Here is a 24397-nt window from a genome sequence, read left to right as displayed (position 1 = left end):
ATCTTATGTGGGCATTTACTCATTTTTGGATATTTCTCTTTTACAACTTAGGCTAAGGTCTTCTGATTCAATTTTAATTGATTCTAATTGCACCTTGGAAAATCTATTTTGATTTTTTGTTTCAGGGGAACCCATTTTAGATACTAGGAGGATTTTTATATCCAAAAATATCTCATTTTTGGACTACCTCCCTCTAGACATTTTCTCTCTCTAGGTCAAATGGAATAAAACATAATCTTTCTTTTATTTCAGAGGGGGAAATAATTACAATATCAGAAGGGGAGGTTCTTACACCTGTACACCTCAAAAACTGGGGGGAAATAATTACAATATCAGAAGGGGAGGTTCTTACACCTGTACACCTCAAAAGCTGGGGGGAGGAATCTTACAAGGAATATCAAACACCCCTAACAAGTCCAATAATAGACCAAAAAGTCTAGATAGGCCCAAAACTTCATAAAACAGCTCTCTAGTTAGCCACATGACCCCATAGTTGTGTGAAAATAAGACATGACATCTACAAGGACGTGACCCCATAGTCCTATGAAAATAAGACATGACATTTACAAGGATGTGACATGAGCTTTTAGGATGTGACATAAGCTTGCAGGGACATGATGTGAGCCCACAACTAGATGTGGCATATGCTAAGTTTGGGACGTGATGTGAGCATAGTGGTAGCTACAATTAATATTGTATCGGGGGCAAGTTAACAACACTGCCTTGAAGACTTGTATAGTCTCACCTCCCCATGTTTTGTGAATACTTTTTTGTTAAAAGACCAATACTAGTACTAAATTTCAAGAAAAATTCTTAGAGTATTTAGGATAATGTCTTATAGTAGTGATGTCATTTAGATAAGCCTCTAAGACTATAAAAGCATTATACTTGGTGAAGCTTTAAACTCAATTAACGGTCATTAAGGCGTGCAATACTCTCTCCCTTTGAGCATTGCCCTCTCTCTCTCTCTCTCTCTCTCTCTCTCTCTCTCTCTCTCTCTCTCTCTCTCTCTCTCTCTCTCTCTCTCTCTCTCTACACACACACACACACACACACACACACACACACACACACACACGCATGCATGCATGCACGCACACCATGGATATCTTCCATCCACCTTAGATTAGGTGCACGTGTAAACCCTAACCTTAAACCAACAAATGGTATCAGATCTTTTGAGGTTTTTTTTTTAATTTTTTAAAGGTTTTAGCATGTGTAGCTTATGAGCTATGCTTGTGAGCATCATCACTGCCAAGTTATTACTACTACTGATAGACATTGTGTGATTATCTTAAATAGTGATTAGAGCATTCTGTATTTTTGGGCACAACAACCAAGAAGTAATTCACTTGGTCGGGTGTGAGTATACTAATTGGGTAGTACCGTCTCCTAAATATTTAACACTTCTCAAATATGTGGATAGAGATTCTCTTCTATTTATAGTATCAAACACTCTATTGGGCTCTATAAACATTTTGTTGCAACTTGTAGTCAACATCTTTCTTCAGTGGGTAGTGTGAGTAATAATTTAGATCATTAGCATGTCTGCGTTTCACCACTCTAGCAATTATAGCTTGCCATTGCTTGTCTAAAATCTCCCTTGCTGTTGGCCAAAGAGCTACCATTGCTTGTCTAAGATCTCCTCTATTGCTATCCCTTGTTACTGGGCTAAAGAGTCACCACACCACAACTGATTGTACCTGCAGATATCCATGTCAGCAAAACTTAGGGGTTTCAATAAAAGGTGAAAATCATCTAATTAATGCTCTTACACTTACAATATTTCACGGACTTTCAAAAATTGAAGTACGATTAGAAAAATTGAAGTGCCAGCCTTAGCCACCAAGCCTAAATGATAACCAAAGTGGCAATCGCTTGGCAACATCGACATAAAAAGGTAAATCTTCATTGGCATATCATTGGATAGTTTCTAAAACTTCCAAATTTTATCTAGTTCCTATTATGTGTGAGTCAAGGGTTTTCTACCCCAAAATTTGATAAATAATCTTGTGTGTTTTTCATTCTTATAAGCCTTGTTTTCTATAAAATTCTCCTTTTTTTAAAACATATCCCTACTTAGGTTACTTAGGTTCAAGGGGAGATTGCATTGGGGAACCGATGATGCAGGCATAATCACGTGAGTGGTCAAGATCTAATATCAGGCATGATAGGAGAGTTTTAAGTGTTTTGGCACATTGTGATTTTTTGTATCACATCTTGCAATTTAGAGCCCAAATCACCATGGATAATGAAGGTTGTCTTAGGCATCTCCACCTTCACTTCGAAGAGAGGAGGGGGGTTTGTCTCGAAAATTGTATGTGTGAGCACTCACTTATGTGTGTGGGTGAGTAAGTGTGTGTGAATCCAACCACTCGTAGAGTGGTTAGGATGTCTGACATAACCAAGGTTGGCTATAAAAGAATTTTACTTATTGAAGATTTAAAATTAATCGATCATTGAGTCGTGCAATACTCTCTCTCTTTGAGCACTCTCTCTCTCTCTCTCTCTATACACACACACACACACACACACACACACACACACACACACACACACACACCCCATGGATATCTTCCATCCAGGTGCACCTATGTAAAAACCCTAACCCAATATTATCGTTATATTGAACCTATCGATCTAGCTAGCCATCAAACCAGCCTAGTGTGAATACTAGAGACTGATTCACACAAGAGAAAGTCTTTGATAAAACTTGTTCTAAGAAGCTAATGGAAACAACAATCCAATTGTTGGTTCATTACCTTTCATTATCTCCCTTGTTCTTTTCCTAAGTATTCACTCTTACTACTTTATTTTATGCTCATCTCATCTTTTATAAAGTCCTTCTAGATCCTTCTTTGTGTCAAGGTAAAATTCCACTGGCATCTCACTACACAAAATAGTTCTTAAACTTTTACAAATTAACTTTGTAAGGAATGTGAGTACCTGATCTTAGGCCACCATCAGGTGGGCTTAACTTCCTATTCCTCTTCCTCCTCAATTCCCACTTGTTTAGCCATACATCTATGCAACATTTGGCATCTTTGTCTGAGTTTTTCTTGTCTTTATTTGGCCTCTTTTTGGGCTTCCCTTTGTTGGAAATATGGTGCCAACCATGTCTGGGCATATGTATGTATGGGCATGTGGAGATGAGAAACCTAGGGTGTGTGGATGATGGGTTAAGTTTATCCCATATGTGATGCTATGTGGCAAATGGGTGTATGGCTATGTATAAAAGGGCATTCCCTAATGTAATGCATCTAAATCAAGCTTTGTGTAGGTATTTTTCTCTTGTAATCTCTTTAATTTAAGTTCATCTAATCTATCCTAATAAATGCTACACTCACTACATCATGAGCCCCTTATTCTTTGAGCCACCATAGCCTTCACCTCTTCCACTATCTCCACCGTAGCTTGATCCATGAAAGTTAACATGGTATAAGAGCTTGGGGTTAGCTCTCCATTGCTCTCATTGCAAACCTAGTTCATTATCTTGATTCTCTAATCATCATCATTAAGCTTGCTAATTACATCTTATCTCTATCTTATCTTCTTTCACTATTTGTGGCTCTCATTTTTGTAGAGTTAAGTGCTCCTTGTAGGCTCCATCATTGCTCTTCAAACATCGTGAGAATCTTTAGCACACCAACGCAGACTTCCTCACCCCCCATGACATTCTTCTAGAATCGCTCCATAGTGCCTGAATCGCGCATATCTTCCTCGACTCCAGAGAACATTGGTTCTCCTGTTGTACTTTAAATGGGTCACATTCCTCTTAAAGGCATATCTTATGAGAAGCTTGCTCACTGTTTCTCAACTCATTTTTGAAGCTATGTGCAAGCTAATGTAGTAAAAAGACTAGCTCATGTTTTTTGGGCTCAAATCTGCAACTATTGGTCATTGCATTTCTAGAGTTGGGGCTGTTGCTATTTACGAAGCAAAAATTCCTTTAGATGTCGATTAGGTCTGTTGTTTGAGTCTCTGCAGAGCCCATGAATGTTATGATATCCAATCCTCCAATGGAAACCCAAAGTGGCCTTTGCCACTAATACTACTCAAGAGAGAGGGAAGCAAAAACTTCATGACAACCCCTTGCCCCCCCCCCAAGAGAAGCCCACGATCCATAATAATGATATACCCTTGACTTCAGCTACTCTCCCACCCGTCATTATAAGGCTACCTCAGAGTACTTCCACTCAACCCTTAACCTCTCCATTCTCAACTACTCCCTCGTTTCAAGCCTCTAAAATCCTCAAGGAGATACCAACCTTGCCATCACCCAATTGGAACCGTCTTGTCCATTTGGTATCTCCTTGAGGATTTTAGAGATACCAACGAACTCTCCACATGAACTCTCCCTCACTAGGCCACAGCACAAGACCTCCTCCAAAGGGTAGTGCAGGCCAAAGAAAGCCTCAACAAAATGAATCTTGACTTCCAACACTACTGTGACGTCACAGAGGAGGCTCTCCATTAGAAAACAATGCATCTAGAAGCCATTGAGGCATGGGCAACCAAACACCTAGCCACTCCCTCTAGCCTTGTCCCTAGCACGGTTGAAAGAAAGGTCAACGCGTTGATGGACATAGCCTATGGAGTTTCCCATCTTGGCCATCCCTCCCCAGAACCTCTCACAAACCCTCAATTTTCGCACCATATTCCTTAAGTTCCTATAGCAAGACATATTTATTGATGAACCCCTATCCCAAACGACCTTTTCTTATATACTAACCAAAATCCCAGCCCACATCATCTCCCTTCTAGCCACCCTCTTCTTTCAAGGGAAACTTTCTTTCACCCACTCTTCCATCTTTCTTGACTTCCTGGTCCATCCTCTCCAAGCGAACCTTCTCAACAACTGGGCCCATCTCCTTCGATACAGCCAGCCAATCAAACACCAAGAACCCATAGACCTTGCCGTACCAGATGGGCTCTACCCTTACCCCTATTCCTCCCCTAAGATTGCTGAAGAAGGCCTATGATTCCTACACCGCACAGGTTGGGAAGTCGTATATGATTCTTACAAATCCCTCAGGCACTATGAGCTCTAGCCATGCTAGCAGAAAGCCTCCTCATCATGTACCAGTGCTGCCATTTGTAGATGGAGGTTACCCATGCCATAGGTATCGTGCAGTTTGATGACTCGCATGTGGCTTTCCCAATGGAGTACACCCCCAAAGAAGCCGCAGACGGCAAAGCCTTTTTCCACTCCAAACGCCCTGACGACTCTGACACAGATGACGATGACAATGACAACAATGACAACGGCGACGGAGGAACCTCGGGCACCCAACCCCCTCAGCAACCCCCATCTTCATCTCCCCCCCATCAGCCTCCTCCTGCCAACTCCTCTAACCCCAGCACAACCACACAACCACCCCCACCCAGCACCACCACACTCACTCTCTTCCCCTCACAATTCTCTACACCCCCCGATATCCCCACTCGACCTCCCTCACCAACTCCTCCCTCACCCACCATTTTAACCCTCAACTTAGGCCTGCCCATCACAGATTTACCCTCAACATCAACCAGGCCTTCCCCATTACTTACCACAAGCCTTGCCACCATCGCCTCAACATCAGCCACTCCTCCACCCTCATCAGCCGAAATCCCCTCCCCCCCCACCATTGGAAGAAGGAGAAATCCCACCGCCACCACAATGAGAGCAAGAGGTCGACCCTCCGCTCAACCCCCTCAATCGGCATGATCCACTCGATCACATGGAGTTCAAGTAGACCATACAAATCCTGATTGATCAACAACTCCAGGAGGTGCCCATCACTAGAGTCACTGATCGCATGGACCTCCATGTCCTGTGACCCTACCTCGACGCCAAGCATTGCAGACAGAAGCGCAAGCTTCCCCCTCAACAATGCAGCAGCTACCACAGGCCACTCATTGTTGCTTGTTCCATCACGTTCGATCTCATGGATGAGCAGCCGGGCTTGGCAGCGTCCATTTCTTCTCAAACCATATATCTGGGACTAGTACTGGAAGGCGTTGCGCCAGCTCAGAATCAACCCTGAGTATCTACCGCGATGGGCATGTAATCTCTTCCATGAGGAGCAAACCAAGATTCCAAAACTCCTTTACAACTTCCCCTAGTTCGCTCCTCTGATGCCTCAGAACCTGTGCACTGAAGCCAACATGCTCAGGCACCTACATGACTTCATCTCAGTAGGTGCCAGATCCTGCCATCATAGCCACAATCTGGTTCTTCCACATTATCATCACACTTTTGGAGACATTCTCGGATTAGAGCCATTACCACAAAGGCAGTCAAGGCTTGGCCTTCGACATCAACAAAGTCCCAACATTGAAGCAACTATTTGGCTACTACAAGCGCATCCAGTGGATGCCTACATGATGCCTCCAAACCTTTGAGGATATGATGGAGACAACCTTAGACAAGTTACTGAGTCTTCCATCGAGCCCCCCACATCCTACCTCGTGACGCAACTTCGTTGGGACGTACTCTATCTACTACTGTTAGATCCTTTGCTAGCTCTAAGGAAGGACCTGAATTAGGGAGGGAGGTATGTTAACCACTCCGGTTAACATCATTTTTCAAGCATGGTGACGCTTCTTGTAACCTATCATTTTGTAACTGCACAAAGCGCTTATTAATAAAAGATATATGGGATGACCGAGCTTACAGCTTGTGTAATGCCGGCCGTAGGAATGCACTAGATGTATATAGAGCTAGAAAGCCAATTTTGGACCCCCAATTGTAAATGGGTTGCCAGCCATTATAAAAAGTGAGCTCATGTATATGTCATTTTATGGAATAAGAAAAGAGACAATCCCATTTGTCTCAATTGAGTCTTGCTCTCTTGCTCTCTCTTGCTCTCTTGAGCTTATGGTTGCATGCTTATGTTGTGAATGCTTGCTTGTTTGATTGTTGTCTATGTATGGAGGAGATGGTGTTAATCTAGCTTCTCTTCTCCTCTCCCTTCTCTTGTCTTTCTATCAAGGTCCCTCTTGCATGCACATGCACATTCGCATTGAGTGGAGGTAGAGCTTTCCATAGCTCCCTTCTTCCTTGCTCATTACCTAGCTTGTGAATCTCCACTTGGGTGGTGACAACACAAGTGGTGGTGGAGTGATCCCCTAGCGGCCTCACATAGGGGAGTTAACCCTGAGGAAGGCCTCTCGATGCTTCCTCAATGCGGTTTAAGCCGCCCTAAAGCTGCCCTCACTAACCTTCAAGGGTATGAATGATATTGAGCCAGATGCTCTGGATAGACTCCGCTGGCGGGGTGAGGGTGCCTTTGATGGCTTCACTGCATTGAACTCTCTATATATGCCATGTGGCTATCCCTGGTCTCCTAGGCGGAGAGAAAATTGCTCATGACCTTAGCCGATGAGCAGGAAGCGACAAGGTGCTAAACGACACCCCTGCTAGACTTAGTGTGGAAGTGAAAATCTGTCACCCCTGCTGAACTTAGTGTGAAAGAGGAGATCTGTCACCTCTAGCACCCTGAATAAGAACCTGGCTATGAGAAGCGGAGTAGACTCCCTATACACCTCTCGGACCCACTCCTCTGGGAAACGAAACGACGACAACCAATTTTCAGCCCGTTGAGATTTCTTTTTCAAGGTGGATTAATATGGCGACCTCCTCTTCTCTTCGGCAACCTCTGTGTCATTCCACCTGCTCCTCATCCATAAACTTTTTACACAATAATCCAAGCCTTGTTCTCTTTCTCTCTTTATCTACACCACAACCATGAACATCTTTTATCCTCCTTACTTAGGCATGTGTATCCCTAACCCTAAAGTCTACATACGAATGGAGCCTGTGAAGATCCAAGCCATTAAGGATTGGTTGAAACTCAAATCCATTCATGAGATTTGCAATTTTCTTGGTTTATGTTCATACTATAGGAGGTTCATATTATCTTTTTGCCATGATTGCTTTGCCATTGCATTAACTGACGAAGAAAAGGGTTGTGATTAAATTGATAAAAGCTAAAACTCATGCTTTCCATAAGCTCTATGTCTGTGCCAATTTTTTGATTCTCAACTAGCAACAAAAACCATTCATTGTGGAATGTGATGCATGTGGCAACAATTACATAGGAGTTGTCCTAAATCAAGAGGGACATGCCCTTACATATAAGAGAAAAAGATTGTGTGATGCCGAAAGACAAATCGCCAAAGCTTCCGATACTTTCTCACGAAAACCAAGCTTTTTGAGAAACATATGAGGATGGCCAATTTTCTCTCCCATTTCATTTTTAGATCTACGAGAAAATGTAGTGGGAGATGCTGTAGCCATATTTGGTAGTGATGTGTGTGAAGACACTAGGACCAGCTGGGGTATTTTTTCCCTCTTTAGGAGGTTTTTTCCCAGTGCTAGTATACATCCATCTTGGGGTATACTTATCATCTTTGTACAACACACATTCATGATCTATCTATCATCTGGAACATGCTTGATGCAAAATGCATACAAAAGATAGAGAAGAGAGAGAGAGAGATAGCTGAGTATTAAGTATGTTCATATAGTACAAAAAGAAAGTATACGTCCTACAACCATGGACTATCTTGGAAAAGGAAGAAGTTCACTTAACTAAACCTAGTCTATGACCCAATCCTTGATTGGACTGAATGAATAAAAACGATGAGCATCTTGGCCTTTTATAAGCCTTGGAATAAACTAGTGGAATGGCCTGACTGCAGACTAGGTCCTAGACAAAACCATGTGTTCTTGTTGCGGTGGCTGACAGGTCCTCTACTCACTCATGCACTGACCGCTGATAGCACCCTTTGCCCACCCGTCATTCCCTTGCCAAAAACAACAACCCATGCTCCTGATCTATTTCTAACCTAGTTCTTTATCTTTTTGCCCTTTAGGATTAGTCCTAGGATCAACCATGTACATGTATTGCACATGACATCAATGTCACATGCGAAAGCTCTGGGAGTCTTCTTTCATCTCTAAAAACCATCTTGGAACATGCTTGATACAAAATGCATATACAAGATAGAGAAGAGGGAGAGAGAGGTATTCAATATATTCATATGGTACAAAAAGGAAGTACAAGTCTACAGCCATAGGTTATCTTGGAAAAGGTAGAAGTTCACCTAACTACACCTAGTCTATGATCCAGTCCTTGGCTAGACTGAATGAATACAAAACTATAAGCATCTTTCCCTTATATAGGCCTTGGAATAAGCTAGTGGACAACAGTCGGCCAGGTCCTGGAAAAAACCATGTGTTCTTGCTGCTATCGATAAGTCCTTTGCTCACTCATGCGCTAGTCGATAGCACCCTTTGTCCCCCACCAGTCATTCCCTTGCTAAAAATAGTATCCCATGCTCCTGATCTGGTTCTAACTTAGTTCTTTATCTTGTTGCCCTTCAAGATTAGTCCTGGGATCAACCCTGCACATGTCTTGCACATGACATTGCCCTTTGCTAAACTTGACGGCGGGATTCCAATCTCTCCTCTTGGATGTCTGTCATCGTCCCATTCTCTCTTTCACGAAGTCTCAACCTGTCATCTTTCCCTTCTTTGCAATCTTTTCACTAAAAACCCAATCCAAACTCAAAATCCATTCCAACTCTTATGAAGATTTGTGCATATGTTCCATCCTATCCCCTTTCCATTCCTGCCCTGTCCCTAAACATTGTCTGTGGTCTTCTTTCCTAAGTATTGAGTCTCGCACTCTCGCTCCACTCCTTAGAGGATCATCGTCCCTTGGAACCGTTGCATGAAAGCCTTTCTTGGCATGTCCCAAGTGGCACCCAACTCACAAGACTGCCATTCCCCTTGGGCCTTGTGAAACACCACCAACCAACCTCCTAGAAACTTTTTCCATCTCTTGTGTTCTTTTCCTTGGGTCTTGTACCTATGCACTTTCCTATACCTTGGACCTACGCACCTTCATCTGGGAGGACTAAATCAGTGTTTAGCCTTGTTGAGCCAGATGCTGAAACAATGTTGCTACCAAAAGATCAAGACATGGGCGATGGTTTCATCCATGCGCGATGGAGTAAGGGTGGAACATGAGCAACAACAATATCTCAGAATGAGCTTGAAGCTCTGATACCAATGTCACATGCAAAAGCTCTGGGAGTCTTCTTTCATCCCTAAACACCATCTTGGAACATGCTTAATACAAAATGCATTCATAAGATAGCAAAGAGAGAGGGAGAGAGATAGCCGAGTATTTAGTATATTCATATGGTACAAAAAGGATGTACAATCTTATAGCCCTTGGCTACCTTCATGAAAAGATAGAAAACCACCCTAATCTAATTTCTATTCTAAGATCCAATCCCAAGGAGGGATTGAATACCAAAACCAATGAGCCAACATGCCTTATATAGTACCTTGGATACCTCATGGACTAGCCGATAGTCTCCTATGCCCCTCCACAAGGCACTGCTGCCTATATTAGGAGTATATGCTCCAAAATCTAGTTCTAACCTAGTTCTTTATCTTGTTGCCCCTTCATGAGACCTGGGAATAGTCTACACATGTCTTGCACATGACACAAAAGATGGTGCATGTGAGTCTTCAATCACTTTTTGCCTCAAAACCTTGGTTACCATAATGATATAGAACATTTTATGTTATATACACACTTCTACTAGACACCAAATAGATGGGTATTCGCAGAGCCAAACAACACACTACAATACAACACTAGCCATCAAAACCACATTGGTTTGATCTCAATGATCCAAACTGAAAAAAGAGAGGGTGGTGCATTTACATTTATGAATACTAACATTATAAATGGCCTAGTTAACAATGATGATGATGTATTACACTATAAGTAAACCAAAAATTGTATATAGATGAGACACATAAGAGCTGGACAACAACATAGATCGGCAAGGAGTTTCAAGTGGCAAAATGATACAAACAACATGATAATGTATCACAAAAAACAATAATGAAAAAGTTACATTCCAAGATTAGCCACACAACTAAGTGGTCTTTTCTGGGAACTATAGCTCAAGGCAAGCAAGTTCCACCTCTAGCACAAACATGGACGTGATATCGGTACCATCCAATCATACAAATCTTATCCCAAGCTTATGTGGAAGTGTGTCCATGGTCACCAAAATGCAAATCCAACTCTCCGAGTGATTAGACTTTGGAAGAGGCTCATATTCTAGGTCCTCATTTTCAACATCCAACATGTTACAAGTTCTACACATATTGACTCACGTGATGTGAGCTTCTGCATTGCATACTCTACAAATATCTATTGAAACAGTCCAAGCAATTATGCCACTCATCGACATGAATGCCTTAACCCAAGGGATGTCTTCCCCATTTTATATCTATTTTCAAAGACATGTTGCCTTTCCATACATAAATGTGATTAGTTTTCAATCATGAACCACCTTTGTTTCTCGCATGTAAGACGTTCTAAGGATCAATGCGTACGACCCTCTTCTTTGAAAATCCATCACCACAAACGTGATGGCCCATAAGCATGGATTCTCTATCAATAACAAAAGATTACTTGTTGAAAATGATCAAAGCCCAAAATAAAGAAGACCCGAAAGTTTATATTGAAAAAGGTAGAATGAAAAGCACAAGTACAAACATGCTATTGTGTGTATATAGATATTAATTATAGCAACTTCTATCTTAGCACACAAATATGATAATCTTACAAACAAAAGCCTTGCCAAATCTAAAAAATCCTCTAAGCCAAAAATCTCATACATCACTGCACACAAAAGGCTCTAAAAGCATATCCATGTACAGTGATTGATTACCCACGCCATTTGCATAGCATATAAAAGAACATAGACTCAACTTGGCTAGAAATCATTGACGTGTAAGAATTTTAGTAGCAGCACATACAAACATAGATTGTCAAAGAGAGACTCATACAACTGTGCTTTTAGGTAACTAGTGCTTGTTCTATCTTGGTTAAAACTATCCACAGCCTTTGAAAGGGCATTTAACTTCTACATTGATTTAGTCTTCCAAGAGTAAAATACTAACATCTCTAGCTTCGTTTGAGGGTGAGCAGGGAAGAGATGTGAAACCTTAGCACTTTTCTGTGAATATTACAAGGATAAATTGCTTTCTGTTTGCATCCACTCCATTAGTCAATCAAGTCCCTTATCCCACTTGGAGAGAATCATTCATGCATGTAGAGTCTGTAGCAACCTTAGGGTTTGCATTAGAAAGCATTTTGTATATTGCATATCATTCATCCATTGCACATAGACCATTGCAGAAACCTTAAGATATTTATTAGCATTTTTTCCATATTTTCCAGCATTTAATTCCATTATCCATGATGAACAAGTCGTGTAGCAATTTATGCTATAGTCGGCCAGCATTAAATGACAACCGACCAGCCAATAGTTAGTATAAATAGGCTTGCTTTGCACCATTCCATCCATCATCTCATAATTCAGCAGTCAAGCATCAAGCGTTGGAGCCTTCAACCTAAGGATATGGTGCACAGAAAAGACGGGAAAAAAGAAACTGCTCAACTTTTTTTTTCTTAAATCAGACTACTTGATGTGTGAAATAATTTACTCTTGATAGCATGCAGTCTCCAAGCATTTACTTGTTGAAATGTTATATAAAAATCCTAGTACAGCAAAATTGCATCTTCCGTTTCTCAAGATACAAGTGCTTAATGCTTTGTAGAAATCTGCTGTAGGATTTACATGAACAGCACTCACTTGTTATGCTGCTTGTTCTAAAATCCCCTTTGTGATCTCTTGGAGAGATTGTATTTAAATGCTCCTTTGGTGGGAAATCATGGGTTTTTGAAGCTTCACCACTTGCTGACCGTATGGAAGAGTGATAGTCTTCCTCTTCATTTCTTTCGTCTACACCCTGAAATTTAGCCGCTCCTTGTCCCTTTTGATGCTTTGAACATAAGGTTTTCCAAACCTTTGCTTTGGTTTGGCTCTCAAACAAAACTACCAACTAGATATGCAGGCTCGTGTGTTTCCACATGATTGTTTAGGGAATCTTTGGTTACTTGGAACCAAAATATCAAAATTTATGCTTCAATTTAACATTCAGAAGAGCTGCACGACATTTCAACCCTTTTACAATCATTTGTAACTTAAAGCTTAAGAAACGGGACAAGGAAATCCTGAGATTGAACCAGCTTTTTTCCATTTTTGTTTGTTTGATCCAGCTGATCGAACACCTGAAACACATCAAATCAAGCATTAAGAATGTGGGAGCTTAACAGACCAAGTCGAGTCTTTGCTAGCAGAAAGTTGAAAGTCAAAAAGTAGGATCACCCCCACCCCCCTGAAACATAACCTGAATACACAAAAAAAAGTTATTAAGTTTTGCGCTTAGTTTTAACCCATCCCTGCAAAACCCATTATAAAACAATAAATTAACTTATTCCGTTTTGTGCTTAGCTTTAACCCATCCCTGCAAAACCCATATACAACAACATCATGCTAGTTAAGTATGCTCTTACCAGACTCAAGAAGAAATCAGAAGCAGATAAATCCAAACAACGTCAATGCCATGTAAACAGTCATGCTTTCACATGCATTGTGAATCCTGCAATGCTTAGGTAGCTCCAGTCTACTAGCCACACAATTGATCTTCTCCATGATTTTAACAGCCTTATTATACCTGCAGCTAAGGATTCATCGCGTTATTCCTTAAATTCTTTTTGAGCTTGGGGAGAAACCCCATTTCCCTAATTAAGATCCATCTATCCAGAATGCTTAACCACAGCTTTCTTATGTTTTGCTTGAGACTCTGCCAAAACCTCTTACATACTCATCTGCTGGATAAATTTCCTTCTTTGTTCTGATAATTGGTGGGAGCACCACCCTTCCATCAACGATCTACTCTAGGGTATGTACCGTGGCATTGGTCCAACAACGATTGATGCTTCTCCCATGCTGAATTTTTCTCCAAAAAATAAATTTGATCATTTCCAAAATTATTGAATGTGATATCTTGCTATCCGTTCCTCTATAGTTGATATGCAGCCAAGAAGTTCAGGTTTCTGCCCATATTCTCAGATCAAGCTCAATACAGTCCGCTATATCTTTTTGTACTCGAGGCCAAAAAGAAATATCTAACCACACCATGTACAGTAGCCAAGATACCTCTACATCCAGAATACGGAGGTGCATGACATGCCTCCATAACTTACTTCCGCCATTTAGCATAATCCCAATAGAAGAACACATGTGCAGAGCCTTGCCTTTCACACATAGTAACATGGAATGCCGTTCCATAGCCTTGGGAACGAGGGAACGTGTTCCATAACCTGTGTTGTTCCCGTTCTCATTCCGCAAATGTGCATCTTTGGCTAAAGGCATTTTGGGTATAATTTTTGTGTAAATGAGAATTTTTGTATTTTTCTATGATCATATCATATCATATGAGAGGTGTATGACCTTGCATCTAAAAGCCTTGCCAATATATGCCCTTGCATCTCTTTAGCTTGCAAATGGTAGCCATATGGTGATGACGTGTTGTTCCCATTTTCTTTCTGGGCTCCCGTTCCCATTCCAGAATAGACCCCCAGTTCCATCTGTCCGTTCCCGTTCCATGTGACTATGCTTTCACATCAACCTTGGGCCCACACTTGGACAAATCTATGGGCTGTTTGCGCGAATCCAATTTTGGAAGCATTCAGGATGCAAAGCCTTTGAAGAGATCTTGGCTAAAATAAGCTGAGCCCTCCAAGCAATCCAAAATGTCAGTCATTGAAATTCTTGATGTTCACCTTTCTCAAGTAGGCCATATCACATCCCCTGTCAATTCACAGGCCTGCACCCTTGCCCCCTATCATTGCCCCTTCATCCTAGTCCATCCTGTACTCCTGATCAACAATGGAGGGGAACTCTTGACTGAGAAGTTTACCCACAGCACAAGCACTTGACAGAACCGCAAAGAACCCTTGTTAGAAAGACATCTGCTGTCACATGCCAGCATCAAATTGGTAACATGCATCTAGCTTCTAGCTTAAAACTGCCCTATCCCCACCATGGAAGGATGAGATGGGATTTGGGTGCTTCCTAGCGAGGGCTGTGTTCCTCAGTAACCCGCCGAAGTTACTCATTTCTTTCATTCACACTTGATGAAGGTTTCGATACTGGAATTGGATTTTAGTAGGTAGGTCAAGGGATGTCAATCTACACTTTTTACATAAATTGACGCTATCATCTTGTATCTACTCTTGCAAAACTCTTTCCCCTTCTACAGTCCTACTCTTCAACACAGATAAATGGGATTTGAATGTAAAATGCTAGATATATGCAACCTCAACAAGTATTAAAGCACTTGATCATATCATTCTCAGGAAGTGTTAAAAAAAAACAGTTATAACCACCTTTGTAGACTTCGCATAATGAGACTGCTGTGTTTTCTTTTTTCCTTGCAAAGATGGTCCTTTGAAGTTTTCTGATTGTTTGGTTGTAAGGCCTGGCTTTTTGTTTAACTCCTTCCGTCTCTTCTCAACTGCACACAATAGATTTGGGAAGTAACAATGCCAAAAATCCAGTGTTAGCAGAGTTGAATCACACTCATTTTATGAATCCATAAAATTGCAACTAAGCACACAGCAATTCCATTTGCAAAATTCAGATTCAGAAGATACCTTTTGCTTTTCCTTTCTTTCTGGCTCTACGCCTCTTCCTTTCTTCGCGACTTAGTTCTGCTTCAGCCTTTACAACTCCACCTGTGAAAACTTCTTCAGGAGCAAGCATTTGTGCATCTGACACCATCAAAGGAGCCACCTGTGACAGAGTTCATGGTAAGATTCATAGCATTTATTTCAGCTCCAAATTTACCCACAGACATGACATTCAAATATCATTGACTAACCTCTTCCATAGCAAGAGCTGGAACATCTGGCCGCATAGCCATATCCTCTACAACCTTTGAACAGAGGAAAGAAAAATAACGATAGTTTCATACACAAGCTTGATGGCACTGTCCAAACAAACAACCAATTTACAACCAGCTAAACATAGCATTGCATACCGGTTTGGGAGTGAAATGGAAGTGAGAAAGTGCATCTAGTTTGATACACAAAGCTTTAAACAACTGTGTAGCCTGTCAAAGAGAGAGACACAAATAGTATGCACCTCTGTACAAAAACAGTACAACTATTAAAAAATTCTGATTCAATATCAAAATGTTACTCTGTATACCTCTTTCCTTATTTCATCTGCTGGAGAGGTAGAAACAGGAGCGAGTCCAGTCTTTTGCATGTAATCAGCCTGAAAGTTCAAAACCATCAGAATAGCTCTTCCAATTGAAGACAACAAATAAAATGTTTTTATATATGCCTAGATGAATCTAGGAACATGCCCAAATCACCTTTTAGAAACGTGCATGTTATATACTCATGGTAGTCAACCCACAAGACTATATAACTATCAACACGCACTCCACACACACACACACACACACACACATATAAGAGCATATATTCACACAAAGCCCTGTACTGAGTTTCTGTCAAACCTCCATAGATGCAGGGCAGACTCAACCATAATGAAGCCTGACACTAAGGAAAATAGCAAATAGAAAGAATTAGTACAACAAATAAGTAGTTGATAGGACAAATGCACCGCTAAAGATAGAAAGAATTAGCACAATATCAACTGGCCGCAACTCGGACGAAAACTTCACAATGTGAAATCTGCATGTCCGCTAATACGGCTGAATTATATACCTAGATGAATCCAAGAACATGTCCAAATTCACCTTTTAGGAACATGCATGTTATATACTCATGGTAGTCCCACAAGACTATATAACTATCAACTCCATTATACATAGTATGGACTAGATACTACGACATCCCCACTAACGTCATCAGTGTCCAATAGTGGGTGTAGATCTCTGTATCAAGATATGCTCTCTCTCTCTCTCACACACACACACACACACACACACATGAGAGCATATATTCACACAAAGCCCTTCGTACTGAGTTTCTGTCAAACCTCCGGAGATGCAAGGCAGACTCAGCCATAACAAAGCCTAGCACTAAGGGAAGTAGCAAATAGATAAATTAGTACAACAAATAAGTAGAAATTTCAAGAAACTTCAAGAAATCCACTAAAACAGCTGTCATTTTGTGAGTGCTTGCGACACAAAAAAAAGAGGTAGAAATTTAGTGTCCTCTCATTCAAAATTGTGATGCATAATCATGAGCTCCCCAGATGCTGGAGCACTGCACCCCCCATGCCTTCTCCTCGGTGCGCCCCTGCTTTGCCCCCACACCCCCCCCTCCTGCTGAGCCCTTATGCCCACCATTCCTTCCCCCTTTTTGAGCCCTTCTGCCCCCCCTTCTTCTCTTTTGCTTCCCTACCTCGGCCTGCTGCCCGGCCTTGGTTTTGGACCTTCCCCCTTCTTTTCCTGTTAACCTCGGAGTTGGAAAGTTTTTCAGCGTTCAAGTCGGCATTTTTTCGCTCAAATTAGCATCATGGCTAATCATCATCCCCCCACCCACCCCCACGGGGCCGGACGAACCATTAATTTTACAGAAGTTGAGCATGCGACCCTCTTCATCGAGATTGAAACAGACACCAAGACGACCCTCGTTGCCAAAATCTTCGCGGGTAACATCCGTCCCATCTCCATGCCTGTGATTGGGTACTTGCAAAGTTGCCCTCTGACTTCGCACTCCACTTCAAAAATGTGAGGTTGCTTGGGAGAGGTTTCTTCCAAGTGGACTTCAATTCTCAGGAAGCAACCTCAGACGTGCTGAAGGGAAGCCTATTCCCATTGGGCCGGAGGAAGATGTTCTTCCTACCATACACAAGCTATTTCGACCTTGTTGAAGAAGACCAGAACCGCTTTCCTCTTACCCTCAGATTCCCAAGTGTATGGCCAATGCTGGAGGCCGTTGGAATTTGGGTCAGCTTTTGGGCTGGTCCTAGAGATGCCCCCTATCCCTGCCTTGCCGATCTCTGCTGCTGCCCAAATGGTCACTGCACCGGCAAGATGCTATCCCCAAGGCTATGGTGCTTGCTCATGACAGCGAGCTTATTGAGGACTTTGAGTTGCTTTCGGGACCTAACGGTCCATTCAAGCAACATATGGAGATTGCAGGTAGGCCTGGCTAGTGCCGGGTCTGTCACCATGAAAGGGACTTTGCAAGGATTGCCCTAGGGCTAGGGGTCGTAAGAGACGGTGCACACGTGCCTCTCAAGCAACACAACCTAAGGCTCCGTCTCTGCCAGCATTCCACCAGGAGTGGCGAGTCGCCTCTCATGGCCACCCACCTGGTGAGAATGCCAAGACACAGGATCATGCATCACCCAAAGACAATGTACTGCAAAAAGATGATGTATCGGGTCAGAGTGATGAGGTTGTTGAGCCATCGTCGCAGACAGATGATACATCAGGCCAGAATGACTTTACTGAGTCCTCCCAGCTTGGGTTGGACAGTATGCAAGATTTACATAGCATGGAGGATCATGTAGATGCACTCCAGGACATGTCCCTCTCTCACGAGGCTTTGCAAGATGTACAACATGATGTATCTGACGATGCCTTGCAAGGTGCTCATGTAGTGTGCACATAGCAGAGACTGTGCAGACTCCTCGATATGGGGAAGACATTGGACTTTGTTCCAAGTATTACCCCCTCCTTCAACATTATGAGAGGCGGGCACAGACACCGGCTAAGTGTTTGCTTAGGTCCAGGGTCAAAACCACATCTTGAGGATTGTTGTCTCATGGAATGTGGAGGGTCTTGGGGGGCTTCCCACCCGCAATAGGAAGCACCTCATGAAGGACTAGCTCCATCCTGTTGTTACAAGTGGAACTATGGATGCGCTCTTGTTACAATAGCACAGACTGGATAGGCACCAATGTGGTAAATCTGGTAAGATTCTTTCTGGCTACACTTATTGGTCTTGGGCATTTAGATGGGACCGGTGTATGCAATGTGCATTTCAATTGCAGTGTCACTAATGCCTGATGTTATTGGATATGGTGTTATCATACCTGCTAGAGCACAGTGGATTATGATCATGCATGAGGGTCAAAAATTGGACATCTTGAATATTTATGCACCTATGTGAGAGGTGACAGGGTGGTCTTTTGGGACACCATCACAAAGCTCCTCCCCCAGGTAGATCATTGGATTGTTGGAGGGGATTTTAACATGGTTGAGCAACCCTCGGACAAAAGGGGTGGTTGTGAGGGCAGAACACACCCCTTGGAGAGAGCCTTACGAGAGAGATTCACACTCTCCTTCTATGACAAGGACTATTTGACAGAGGATGCCTTCCAGAGGAGGCCTAACTCTTTATCTTACTCTTGGCATAACCACAGAAGTGGGAATTGATGTATCTTTGCATAATTGGATAGGTAATTGGGGTCTGGATAGAGGAGACACCATTGCTATCATGCCTCGCACCACCAAGTTAGATCATTGCCTGGTTGTTTTGTGCCTTGGGGAGCTGGGGACTCAGATGGCATCCCCCTGTGTCTCTGTATCCTCTCTATTTGCATGGAGAGATTTCACATGAGGTCAGAGAGATTCGGAGGTCATGTGATGATCACGACTCTGGACAAAGAGCCGCATTAGCCCTGGAGAGGACCAGCCAATATAATCCACAATCTCCTTGGATCCAAGACCTCTTGTCTACTGTTAGAGCAGAGCTGCAAATTGCCATGGATAGGCAGGCTGAGTTTTCGTTTCATGCAAACGAGGCCTTTTGGGTACAGATGGGTGGCAAATGCAACAGCACATGGGGCTACCCATAGTGGGGAATGTGTGAGCTACTTGTAGGACTCACAAGGAAAGTTTTAGATTGAGTCATATAAGGTGGGAAATACTCCATTAGATTTTTATCAAATATTGCTTTAGATTCTATAGAGGCCCCCTCTTCATCGAGAGATGTTGCACAGCAGAAAGTTTGGGAGTGCATGTCCAAACTTATCACATATGATATGTGTTCTTCATTGGATGCCCCGTTCTCAAAGGATGAGGTGAGACATGCATTGCAGGCTCTTTCAAAAGGAAAATGTCACATGGACCCAGCACTAGAGCGCTATGTGACACATTGGCTCTACATCAGTGCACCATTCATCCGTAGGATCTACCTTTTAGGAATATTTTGTCGTATGCCGTGGCTCCATTGTGAGCCCCAGTCTGGGACATGTCAGGCACGAGCTACATAGGTCAGTCTTCTCAGCCATAGAGAGTCTACACATGTCAATCCTCTTAACCCACTTGGAGAATTTGTCAAATAGTGCATGTAGTAGTCGGCTAGCATGGCAGGAGGATGAGAACCAGTCGTGAGCAGCACAAAGTCGGCCAGCACTAAAAAGCATTAGAATAATATTATTTGTCCACAAGGGACTGGCCGACAAGGCTTCAATGAACCGACTGGCTTTTGTACATATAAAAGCATGTGCATCCCTCCCATTCCATCATTCAGGTCTTCAACAATTTCAGCACAAGTCATGATCAGTTCCAAGCATTCTCAAGTCTCCACGAAGGGCATCTTCGGCATTCAGCCAGCATATGTGCATCCGTCAGTCTTTGGCATTCAGCCAGCATATGTGCATCCGTCAGTTTTGGGGTTGCATAGTGGTCATTGAAGAGCCATTCAAAGGAGCTTGGACAGCATTTGGATCAGCCTGCGTTGGGTCTACATCGTCCTTGTGTCTGGCAATCCTCAGTCATCCTTCATACTCATTGTAAGTTCTCCAAATATTAATATAAGCAATACTCTTGCTTGCGGCGGGGGGGGCGCGGGGGGGTGTGCTGCGGGGGGCTTCGTGGCTTCAATGGGTAAATTGGGACCCAATACTGTGTCAACTCTTATTTGCTTTCTCTCCTCTTCTACTCTCTCTCTCTCTCTAAGTGGACTTGCACCGACTCACAGGTTTAAATAAGGCTTTGTTGCGTGTTACGACGATCAACCTCTTGCATGCTACATTGGTATTAGAGCTGCAGGTTGTAACCTAACTTGGCTACCCGAAAGTGAGAGCATTCCATGGATGGTAAAACTACAGTTGGGAAAAACCACCCAGGCCTCCACAATGCTAGGAGAGACATCGTCACCAAGTTACAACGAAGATATTGAAGAGGAGTTCTATAGGGAAGACACACCGCCTACAGAAACGCTTCCACCACGCAATGAAGATTTCATCATATTGCTCTTGGAGCAAAACATGTTGCTACGGTAGCAAATTGAAGCCAAAGAAGAAGAAGCGGCACAAGAAAAAAAGCTAAAGAAGAGGCTGAAAAAGCCAACGTAGTAGCTAAAAAAGCTAAAGAAGCAGCAGAAAAGCCCAAAGAGCTCTCAGAATTGGAAAATTTGTTTCTTCTCATGGAGCAACAACGGCACAAAGAACAGCTAGCCAAAGAAGCTCGCCGTGAGGATGAACGAAGGGCCGAGGAAGCTAAACGCAAGGATGAAGAAGACCAAAAGTAGTAGACCAAGCTACCCGCGAAAGGCTTCATCATGAGGCTATGCAACTCCAAAATCAGCAGTTGATAGCCGCTATGCAAGCAAATGTTTTGTCTATTCTCCCTACATTGGCGAACCAAGGCACAAGTTCCTCCACCACCCCATCCACCACCATCATATGAGCTCAACCGAACTTCACTAAGTATGATGGTAAGTGTGATCATGTTGCAGTTTTACAATTCATTCATCAATTTGTCGCATATTTTCCTTAGGCTAAGCTTTCAGATCCACAAGATCGAGCCCACTTGGTGGCACGCCGCACCTCACCTTTCAGGCGAAGCGGCCACTTGGTGGCAGCATTGGTCAAGTCTACATGTAGACCCGTACACAAGGGCTCCACAGTATGAATGGGACACCTTTGTGTCCGACCTAAAGAAAAGGTTTCTCCCTCCACAGTACATAACCAACCTTGAGGATGAGTTTTACAAACTCTCCCAAAATGCTAATAAAGTAACCACGTCAGCACAACAGTTCGGTATATACGAGGAGGATAAATTGAAACAATTCATTAGAGGTTTGGATACAAACATTAGGTTTACTGTACGTAATTTTGAGCCACAGTCTTATGATAGGGCTCTCACTCTGATGCTTCTAGAGGAAAAGAATGTCGATAGGTCCCCCAACTATGGCTCTCTGAAGCTCTCCTCTAAGGACGCCTCGTCTCTAAAAGCACTGAGGCCCCCCTAAACCCAGAATGTCCCATGGGACTATCCGCAATCAATCTCTGTGGGAGGCGGAACTAGCGGAATCGCCCTCCACTCAAAGAGTCTTGGGCGAGGGTTTAGATGGGGAATAATCACAATCTGTCCTAGGACGAAGGCGCACCAAGTGGGCGCGGATCCTGTCCTCCATGTGATGCCACTCTGTCTGAGCGTGAGAGTATGCATACTCTGAACTCCATCGATCACAATGGAGGTACCTGTAAGAAGGGGAGAGAGGTACTGCGAGACTGAAATATGCATGAACACAAAAAGCAACACCTCCAGCCTAGAGGCTGCCATCTCCCCGTCCTGGTCTCTGTGGCTTGATCCTCCAAGCTCCATCCTAGCCAGTGGCCATAGGTGGGTGAGTACGTCGGTGATGCGAAGGTCGTGAAGATGGTGAGAGAGCTCAACTGCCTGTCCTGGATGGCGGAGATCACCAACTCCGAGTCCCACTCCGTCCCAGGGGCTGCACTCAAGGGGAAAGAGAAGACCGCCGCGCCATTTTCTGACATAGAGGGTATGGAGTGGTGAAAAACCACACATATCCTCAAACATATCTGTCCTTTCAGCCGGAAGACATCGGAACAAACTATCATCCACAGGCTGTCCCAACATCTTGGGGGGCCCCACGGAGTGGGGCCCTTCCGCTCCCCCGGTTTGGCGGCTGATTCCTTGTCGTGATTCCTCTCCCGGCTCTCGATGCCCAGTGAAGCCGGTAGACCCCATTGAGCCCGCGGCGAGCCTCTCCCATCAGCCTTCTTCTCCATTGGATCACTCCCAGCCGCAACCCTCTCACCCTCACCCTCACCCTCACCCCCACCCCCACCCCACCCCACCCACCCACCCGCCTCCTCCCCCGACCCCTCCCTCTCCATCCTCGGCTCTGACTCTTCTTATAGTAGTTCCCTTTGCCCGGTCCTCCTCATCAGAGCCCGCCATCCCCCCTCCCTCCGCCTCTCCAAAGCACTCCCGTCGACCCCTAGCAACCCCCGACCTGGAGTGGAGACTGCCGGCGAGTTCCGTTCATTGCTTGGTTCACTGTTTTTCTGAGCCGATTGAGATGACCATTGCTGCTTCCTCGGTGAGGGCTCTCCTGCCAGAGTCCCCAGGTACTAGAGGGGACCCGTCGCTAGTGGGTGGGTGCTCTAATAAATGCTCGAAATGGTTCTCTGACATAACCAAATCCTCCTGTAATCTACCGGCCTTGCGCGTGCAACGATGGCGCTTAGCTCTGGTGGTCGGCTAACGGCCTAAGCACGTACCAACCGTCCACCAACCTCCGGCCGCTAGGTTGTCCACAGTGGAGACCTGGTGCCCCACCGCCTAAGAACCTGCCTCTCTCTCTACCCACTGGTGTGGATCTAATCAAGAAGGGAAAGAGAGGGGGGGAACATGGGAGGCGGTCTCCTTGACTGACGCCGAGGGCAAGCTTGGGCTAGATGTCCCATCTGCCTACAAATGAAGCATTGGACCGGAAGGCCGAAATACTCCACGCGCTCAAGAACAGGTTCACCGCGCAAGCATGGAATAGATATAACATGAGGCACAAAATCCGGCGAGGTAACACAGATGCGAAGGGATGGAATCCCATATGCCCGTGCAAGAGCTGAGGCAATAGTGGGCAGGGATTCCATCACTCTCCCGATGGCACCACTGATCACCGGGAGAAGAGGAACATATTCCTTCCTAAGGCCTAGGAAGCAGACCATCACTGGGAAGACCGACATACCAGCAAGTGGATCAGACGCAGGGTCAAAACCGTGTTGCCACCATGCAAAGAAGGCCTAGGCCGTACGCAGTGCAACGGAGCTGAGCTACATGACTCGGTCTGATGCTACTGGCGAGTCGAACTCAACTTGATAGTAGCCACGTCCCAGAGAATGAATGTCTGTAATCTTTGCAAGCCCACATATGAGGCTGGCCTGCAGAAGATCCCTGAGCTGTCCGCGTGCCAGGCAGCTACCGACAATCTTGCATACAACAATGAATGTCTGTAATCTTTGCAAGCCCACATATGAGGCTGGCCTGTAGAAGATCCCTGAGCTGTCCGCGTGCCAGGCAGCTACCGACAATCTTGCATACAAGAGTGGATGCCTCCAATGATGCAACAGGCAGCTTCCGAAAAGGATAAGCAAGTAACGGCAGCCTCATTCGGGGATGACGGAGCAACTGCCATGGAGTCCTCCTGAGGGATGAAGCCGAGACTTGTCGAAGAAGAAAAACCCCAGAGCAGAGAGAACTACCTACAGGCGATAGAGG

The 24397-nt window shown here is 43.9% G+C and overlaps 1 protein-coding gene across 1 annotated transcript in view; it reads right to left on the bottom strand.

Annotated features, from left to right (window-relative positions):
• Nucleotides 1-12429: 12429 nt before the first annotated feature.
• Nucleotides 12430-24397, bottom strand: part of LOC147632904 (U3 small nucleolar ribonucleoprotein) — a 47905-nt gene continuing 35937 nt past the window's right edge. The window contains exons 8-13 of the mRNA XM_086807819.1: nt 16144-16212; nt 15974-16045; nt 15815-15868; nt 15588-15726; nt 15321-15448; nt 12430-13157 (exon numbers count right to left, since the gene is read on the bottom strand). Of these exons, the coding sequence (XP_086663945.1) occupies nt 13071-13157; nt 15321-15448; nt 15588-15726; nt 15815-15868; nt 15974-16045; nt 16144-16212 (549 nt within the window). The 3' untranslated portion in view covers nt 12430-13070. The remainder of the gene's footprint in view (nt 13158-15320; nt 15449-15587; nt 15727-15814; nt 15869-15973; nt 16046-16143; nt 16213-24397) is intronic.

Source organism: Cibotium barometz, chromosome 13, assembly GCF_041138505.1.
Source record: "Cibotium barometz isolate CiBa-2024 chromosome 13, ASM4113850v1, whole genome shotgun sequence".
Classification (NCBI taxonomy): domain Eukaryota; kingdom Viridiplantae; phylum Streptophyta; class Polypodiopsida; order Cyatheales; family Cibotiaceae; genus Cibotium; species Cibotium barometz.
Note: the sequence above shows the minus strand (reverse complement) of the source record. Positions and strands in the feature narration are given on the sequence as shown.